The sequence below is a fragment of the Trematomus bernacchii genome, unplaced genomic scaffold, assembly GCF_902827165.1.
Source record: "Trematomus bernacchii unplaced genomic scaffold, fTreBer1.1, whole genome shotgun sequence".
Taxonomy (NCBI): domain Eukaryota; kingdom Metazoa; phylum Chordata; class Actinopteri; order Perciformes; family Nototheniidae; genus Trematomus; species Trematomus bernacchii.
Genome location: NW_022987342.1, coordinates 4,510,959 through 4,519,560, shown reverse-complemented (window position 1 = coordinate 4,519,560; position 8,602 = coordinate 4,510,959). Strand labels below are relative to the sequence as shown.

The following is an 8,602-nucleotide window of genomic DNA, read 5'->3' as shown; positions in this document are numbered from 1 at the left end:
TCAGATTTATTTTCTTTTTTAAAGAGGCCCTATTATGCTTTTGGGGTTTTCCCTTTCCTGTAGTGAGTTTAATAGGTTTGTGCATGTAAATGGTCTGCAAAGGCTAAAATCTAGAAAAAAGGTTTCTTCCAGAGGGAGTTTCTGCATGTAAACATGTCACATTAGCAGCACAAAATACAAAAAAGCACCTAAAAGAAGCAGGATATGTCCTATATAAAGCTGTACAGGTGAAAAAAGACCCAGAGAAAGGAGTGATATTAGGTTTTTATTTAACAAATGTCTAAAAGGCAAAGGTGCAGGGTGTCTACACACAAGAGTACAGGGTGGTTATGTGGGAAAAAAACATGCCAGCAAATAAATGAAAGCCTGTACAACTGTTATCAAAATAACCTTAATAAATTACAAGCATATACAGTGTTAATAGCATCCTGTATTGTTAACACTTCCACTTTGATAACTGGTTTCCAGATATTATCAGACTTTTTTTTCCGTAAGAGAAACAATTCTTAGGATTACTTCTTCCACCCTCATCCCCTTTGTCTCTGAGCTAGCAGAAGTTTGAGGACACACCCTCCTCTACTGTACTCTGAGCACATCAGCACATTTTACAGTCATACCCCTCCTCTAGCAGCCGGTGTATTCCAGGCTGAGTGGATCAATAGCACTCAAGGCCACTCAACTGCTCCCTTCCTGCCTGTCTCCTCCTCCTTGTGTCATCTGGCCTATTTAGTCCCCTCCTCCCACAGAATAAGAACACAAATGAAACCATTTATGACCCGATAATTTCCTTTATCACGCTTACATTACAATTTACAACACCACATGACATGATGAACTGAAAAGGGTCGCAAATACTTGTAAGTACAGAATGGAAATCATGTATCGTGATTAAAATATTGCATACACTTGCAACTAAAAACTGTTTACACCACTTTTAGTTTATCTGTGATTTTTATTTGCATTGTTATCTACTATCCACATTGTTAAAAAGTTATTTGTACACTTCGTTATTTAGGGATTATTGATTTAATGACATCATTAGATGCATTTTAAAATAACTCCTACATGCGATCCAGTTACATCTTATATCCTCCCTAATACTGTCCAGTTTGCCAGCTTTTTTTAACAGAGTAATAGTCCTGCTTGCATCCGGGACTTGCGCTGACGTAAAGAAAAATGTACAAAAATAAATAATTAAAATAAACCGGTGTTGAAATGAGCAGCAGTATTTGAAATATGGAAAACCAAGCGGGTAAAGCAGAGCTAAGAATTATTTTACAGATACGACTTCGACAGAGAACGTTAAGAAGAGACTCAAGGTACAAATGACCCTCAACCACTTTATTTACATAGTTCTGTTTTAGTGTTGCTGATTAAAGGGTGATGTCTACCTTGTCTGTAGTGTGGAGAGGAAGCTGCTGCAAAACAGACCTGGGCAAGACTAACGTTAGATTGATTTGTTTAGTCAGCAGGAAGGGAACGTTTATATTTATGATTATCCAATTCACTCTGGAAAGTAGCGATTACAGAAGAAACGCCCAGGTCTGCTGAGAAAAACAAATCCCTCTCCATGCCTGGATGGCGGGTCCCTTTCTTTTCCTCACTTCCGTTTGCTCTTGGTGTCGGTGGTCTGGAACACGCTGGAGGCAGACATGAGGTTCTCGATGTACTGACCCAGCACCTGGTTCTCAGACTTTAACTTCAGGTTCTCCTCCTTGACTGCGTCCACCCGCGCTGACAGGTCTGGAACAAAAAAAAGGAAGAAATGGAAGCTAAAACCATCGAATAGTTCGGAAATGCGATGCTTCCTTTTAATACGTTGAAATTCGAGTATTTAACAAATCCAGTATCGGGGCACAGTTACAAAATGAGATGAGGCTGCATTCACATGATACACTATTTGATCTTTGCTCACTGCGAGGTTTGGAGCAGAGCCTTGCGGTGAAAATAGCCAGCTATGTTCAATTCTACGGTTACCTCCTTTGCTATCTTGCGCCGCTACATACTGATTGGATGCGTGTCAAAAAGTCAGCGTTAAACAAGGTTAGAGTTGAAATAATTTGAACGTTGAGTGCTTCCCACTAGTGGGGCAGCACAGCTCTCTCCTTAGAAATGTTAGGCCACGCCATAGCCGTTTTACCGCTTGTCATGTCAAGGCAGCCTGAGCGTTTTTTTTCAATTCATTACAATGAGAACATCAAAGGCAGCTGCTTCGAGATGAAAATATTATATAATATTATTATAATATCTAGAAAAGCACAAAGAAATGACACTGAAGACCTTTAAGGCAAAGCTTGTTTTTGGCCGTGTCTGTCAGACGGAAACTGTCACAACAAAGACCAAAAGATTTTTAACAAAATTCAAATGGGGTGATGCTTATCTGTCATACAACCACGGTTGTCAAGATATTGCTGTCATAGGAACAATAAAAAAAGATGGGTTTTTTGGAAGAAACTCCGTTAGGAGACACTGCCAGCGCCTTTCTTCCACAAATGTCTAGCTGTGTTCTCTCTGTTTATATCTGCTGAGTGGATAACATGAATTTGCAGATATAACATTGATGGCGAGTAACAAAAACATCAGAAACAGAAGAATGTGTGAGCAGACTCTTCTGGTGTAGTTGGGCCTGAAACTAATCTAATTTGTCCACAAGTTCTGCCTACATTTGTGGATACATGTTAAACACCATTCACATTAAAAAGAGGTTAAGTTTAAGTGATATATATCCTCCATCAAAATCATATGCATGTGTTTGTGAATGGGGAAAGGAGATGGAGGGACAGGTGCAGTTAAGTGCATTAGCACAGTACTATATCCAAGTTGTGTGTGTGTTACCTTCGAGAGTGTGCTGAAGTTCCAAAACTTGATTTATTAACCTCGTCTTCTCCTCCATCTCCACCTGGTTCTCCATGTCTCCTGCAAATAGAAACATGCTTTCCACATCAACTTAAAACGCATTGTCTGATTAAAACATGATGGGACATGTATAGTTTTTTACAAAGTTGCATGTAAGCCGGCGTACCATCTATATCGCAGTTCATGATGAAAAGCTCGTTCTCCTGTTTAGTATGCAGGGCTGCAGATCCACTGTCCACTGTAAAAGAGATAGAAGAACACTGTGAGCTCCATAAGGTAGATCATAAGATAGCATGGTGAATATATCAAAAGCAGGAAGAGATGCATGCCATTATATACTACTCTGTCCATATAAATAAAACCAAGTGCCGGAGATTCAGGGTTTCCCGGACTCAATATGCTTAAATCATGGCTGGGTGTTTAATCTGAATTTGTCGGAATCACAATTTTGACCAGAGTAATCTTATTTTAAAAAGGCAAATACTATTCCAACTAAGTATTGTGGTGCTGCAGAGATGTTACGGCCTACAAATTGAAACTTTAAAATGTATTAAAGTTTGTACAGATCCATGCAAAAAGAAAAGCACACACACAAACCACCATTTTAATAGTGATTATTAATTTGCATGAAAATAGATGCAATAATGATTATTCCCTTCAATTTGCTGCTTGTTATGATCGATGCTATGTTTACTGTGTGTGAGAGGCTCAGGCATGTTTTCCTGCCGGGGATGATGATGGCAGCTGGGTGGAGCTGACACCGCACCCAGGGGCAGGGGTGTGAGATGATGTGGTGATGCTGACTACTGATAACCCGCAAAAGGACCACTGTAAGGCCCGCTTGAAGCCAAACAGTCTTTGACATTGGGTAATTGTGTCCAAACTATCTTATATTAAATGAACCGGCAACCAACAACATCAAATGAGCGGTATAGCTGCTCTATCTCTGCGAAGAACTGCTAGTGCTTAGTTAGCTTGTCTGGACAAAGATGAGCGATGTCGGCGGACATAGATTAGGCCAGCTCCATATAATCGCCCGAAAACATTTTAAAGTCTAATATACCACTGTGGCTCAATGTGGCTGTGAGCAATATTTTTGGCAGAAAATGGGGGAAAGTAAAGCAACTCGCCAGGAGTGTCCGATAATGGACGCTTAGCTATGTAGGCTAACTAGCAATGGGGCTACCACTTCAACAACAAACGCAAGATGAGTGTCTCACAGTAGGCAACAAAAACGAGCTCAAATTTAGAAGTGACTATTTGATATATAAATATTACTGGTCATCATACGGAGCGCTGCTAACTGTTAACGATACAGACTAGCTGCTGCTAGCTTTAGCTTCAGATGTAGATTACAAGGCTGCCTTTCATCGAGCAGTTTAAAATGTTCTGTTACCCAAATGAAAAGAGCAAGTACCGATGTTCGGACCTTTATATTATGCAGTCATTGGTTTGGACTCACCTACAGCCAGAAATGTCTCCTCCGTTTAGCGGAGTGACCTGTAAACAGACCAGCGGCTCTGTGGGAAGGATGGGGATGCTAATGAGGATGATGGCAACGTCACTGTGCGTGAGCACACCGACCGGCAGGGGGAGCACTACTGCACGCACACACACACACACGCACACGCACACGCACACACACACTGCAGTCATAATCAGACTAGTAAATAATAATCGAATGGGTTTGATTGTATTGTAGTGTTCTGGAAAGGATTAAGTCATACTATGATAATAACATTGGTATTGAAAATGCCTTCATAACTCAATAACTTCATCTGTTTGCAGCTCACAAATGTATTTATAAACAATAAGGACTCAGGGCCGTTTCTAGCTTTTTGGGGGCCCTATGCAAGATGCTGTTTGGGGGCCCTAGTTTTTACAGTTTTTTAACTACAATGGGGGGATTCCGAAGCCTTTAAGATGATCTGTGGAGAATGCATCAGTCTGTTGCACTTTAAGAGGAAAACAGGCTAATTTCACGAAAACCAAGCAATTGAAACTTACAAAAAATGATATTAAAAAGGTAAACAATAAGGCTCCTCTACGTCAATAAATACAAGAGATGCTGCATTTTCTCAACAATGTATAATTTACATTGTTCATCTTCCTCAGACGTCACTCATTGGGTGACAGCCCAACGATGATTTGGACTTTATTACCCCAAAAACACAAGCCACAGCTTTGCTATCATTGCAGTTTAGTTGTGTTGATATCCTACATTAGAATTTTAAGCATATAATGCTTCACCGAACACAGGAGGGGGCTTGGCTGTCTACAAATAAAGACGGCTAATTTGTATTCTCTATGCATCTGCATAGTCCGCCTATAGGAAGAGTATCTATCCACTATAAAGTGTTTTATTTTACATTCTGTTTTTGTTTATCTTGTTCTATTTACATGTATAAAGACTTGCATTTGCAACATTCTCTGCAACATTTATCTTATTGTATTTTATTTGAGATGTTACTGCTTCTGCATTACTTGCAACATATTCTTGCACTATTTTATTTACTCTATTTATACTCTTTTTGCACTATTTTTATGTTGTTTTTTTTACTTTACTTGGACTAAAGATTTTCATTCCCATTACTACACTGTACACAGGACAATAAGGCCTTTGAATCTTGAATCTTTTAAATAAAGTTGTGATTCACACTCCAGATCAGAACGTGGCGGTAATGAAGAAGAAGACAAAGGAGACATACAGCGGAAATATATATAAACAAACGTACATGTAAGGAATTAGCTATGAGACGTTGAGTTGAATAGAATCATATTTTACTAAACGTAACATTTAAGCAACAATGTCTTCAGTTGAGTTTTTTGAGAGAGTTTGTCACCAAGCCTACACACTCATTTGGATTCATGTCCATTAATACAAGTGGACACGAAGGCGAGGGTGAGCAACCCACTTCCTTTCTTTTTTCAGTTTTTTTTATTCATTATTAATCCGGGCAATAGACTTCTGCAAACTCCAGCCCAGTAGGGGGCGGTAAATCACTAACTCGTTGCTCACAAATGCCAATTAAATAAGAAGTAGAAGAATAAAACATGCAGCGGAAGTAAACAATAAACGCTGTTACCGTTAGCTCAACGCTATAGAGAGGTGAAGTCCCTCCCTTTCCGGTGGACCGCATGGGACCTTATTTCTGAAAAATTATGTATTGAAGTCAATGGCGAGAGAAAACGTATCTTTCGATCCCGTTTGAATTGTGCCATGAATTACACATAGGCCTATGTTGTTTGTCAATCTTAAAAAATAATTTCCATGTCAAAAAGTCACAGTTTGTCATAAAACTGTTGAAATATAAGACTATGAAAAATACGCAACTAGAAAGACTACAAATCCCAGAGTCGCGTAAGTGATGTCATAATTGTTTTCCTCCACTAAATATAAGAGATAGCTAAGATAAGATAACTTTAACAAGATGCCTGTGTGCTTTGTACGAGGTTGTAATCATACCAGCAATGGGTCTTGCTCGTTCTTTCGCTTCCCGTCTGATGAAAGGACCAGGAGTGGCTGGATCAAGTTAGCTACCTAGCTAGTAGCAAGCACGTTAGTTAGCATTACAGCCTCAGCCTTGTCATTTTTATTAGCCTTAACATGAAGTAACATTAATGTTAAACAGTAAGAGTAGTAGTCATATTTCGTGAACCCTTTGAAGAGTACTGTCACACCGGTGTGATCATTCTATAATACACCGTTTAAGCCCGGATGCCCCCTCCCCTGGGGGCAGACATGCTAACGCTAACGCTACATTAGCATCGGCGATCTTTTCTATTTCATGCTATCTGCACAAATGGTTAAAGGAGAGGTGTCATGGCCATTTCCACTGATACTAAAATAGATTTATACTGTGCATTTTTCCAAACTCACATTGGTTTCTCATACAGCATCTCTGTAAACTACTTGTATTCACTGAATTTCACTCTCTGCCTTTAACGGCTCGTTGTAGCTCCCAAAGCTCCAGCCCGCACCCTCCCTGTGAGCACAGTGTGCTCTGATTAGTCGGGACGTTGTGAATCGCGCTGAGCTCCGTGGAGGTGTTGTTTCCTTGTTTAGGATACATAGCGAAACACAGCCAAACTCATCCTGAGCACACACAAACTCACATCCGAAGTAAAAACAATAAGTGTGGCTTGATATTGAGTAACAAAAAGGTTGATAAACGCTGTGAGAATGGGTCTGCAGAGAGAATTTCGCCGCAATCCCAACTGTCTGTTATCAGCCTGCAGCCAGGGAGGAGAAATCAGCTGAGCTGCCTGCTCCCTGCACACAGATGTGTGTGTGAGGAAGTCCGTGGATTGGTCAATTTGGACCAATCAGCGGGGGGCTTAACGTAACGGCTCCGCGGACGTAACGTAACGGCTCCACGGATTGGTCCATTTCGTTCCGGGTACGGCTTGACATCATGCCGTCCCGGAAGAATCAAATGGACAATGACGTATCTCCAACGAGGCGTTTTGGGGAGGTATTTTCTGTGTTAGAGTTTTACTCGCTACAGGGTGTACTTTGAGGGTTTTGACTCTGCACACCGTTTACATGCATAAAAACCTTCATAACACACAAGGGGACGGGTAATAACCGGAAAAGCATGACGCCTCTCCTTTAACATTGAACATTAAAAAGATCAGGCAGTTCAGGGAGAATCGAAGGAAGGCAGGCAGATTTGCATGACATTCTTCTGGACGTGTTTCATTGTGGTGATAGTAGGCTCATCTCAATTGAATATTTCACCTCCTCCTTTCCCTCACTCACGTCCCTTCCTTGCGTCTTAGCTCCCCAGTATAGTTCCGATATAGTTCCAAAAATTTGCATTAGGCGCTTTCACACTGTTGTGTATTAGTAAAAAGACATTAATGAAGCAAGGGACAGAGGATACGGGTACTAAGCTCTTTACTGTTGTAGCCTGGCAGACCAGCGTGCTACTCTCATACCAGCTCTCCCCATGCCTTTTGTAGCCAAGAGTGTGGTCAAAGCTTGGTGATCAGTCCTTACGGGCCGTCTCCACAGCAGCGGTTAAAAACATCTTGAAACGCTTCTGCCCATTCACTTTGAATGGGGTGACGTCACTTTCCCTCACTTTTCGCCGAAATGCATTGTGGGCAGGCGAGCGGAGATTTTCAGGATTTTGAGGATTCAAAGTTGAACAATGTTCAACTTTTGAGGCTGAGGTGGAAGCGTCAGCCAATCAAATCCCGTGTACGCAAATCTGACAGTTCAAGCTCTAGCCAATCAAACGGCGTGTATGCTGGGAGAGACATACCGCAGGTCATTTCCTCATATTCCAAAAAATGGAGGAGAAATTAGCGGTAGCGAATCAATCACCCGGTGCTTTATGACCAGACCTACCGGGATATAAACCGGAGGAGCCAGGCATGGAGGGAGGTGGCAGAGACAGTGGTAGGTTTTCGCCTGTTTTGGGGAGTTTATATCCAGTTTACTTCGGGCTTTTTTGCTTCGTATGTCCCGGGCGGGAGATTCATGTGATTGGTTGCTCGCAAAAAATCCTCAAGCTTCAGATACGCGTGGGCGTATCTGAAGCTTGAGGATTTTTTTAACGCTGCTGTGGAGACGGCCCGTTAAGGTGAACTTTGTTCCCCACAAGTAGGTTCTCCAACGCTCTTCAGCCCACACACAGGCCAAAGCTTCTTTTTCTACCACAGAGTACTTTCTCTCTGCAGCACTAAGAGAGCGGGAAGCAAATGCCACTGTTCTTTCAGTGTTGTTAGGATGTATCTG

General features: G+C 41.4%; 1 protein-coding gene across 2 annotated transcripts; it reads right to left on the bottom strand.

The window, feature by feature from the left end:
* Window positions 1-252: 252 nt before the first annotated feature.
* Window positions 253-4,427, bottom strand: scoca (short coiled-coil protein a). Of its 2 annotated transcripts, none has more exons than XM_034131196.1 (4): window positions 4,319-4,427; window positions 3,023-3,094; window positions 2,836-2,916; window positions 253-1,743 (listed from the first exon to the last, which is right to left on the bottom strand). In XM_034131196.1, exons 2-4 carry the CDS (start codon window positions 3,039-3,041, stop codon window positions 1,601-1,603), a joined length of 243 nt encoding a protein of 80 aa, XP_033987087.1. In that variant the 5' UTR covers window positions 3,042-3,094; window positions 4,319-4,427; the 3' UTR covers window positions 253-1,600. The 2 variants fall into 2 exon arrangements, with proteins under 2 accessions (XP_033987087.1, XP_033987088.1); XM_034131197.1 differs by having other exon boundaries at window positions 4,323-4,421.
* Between the last annotated feature and the right edge of the window lie 4,175 nt (window positions 4,428-8,602).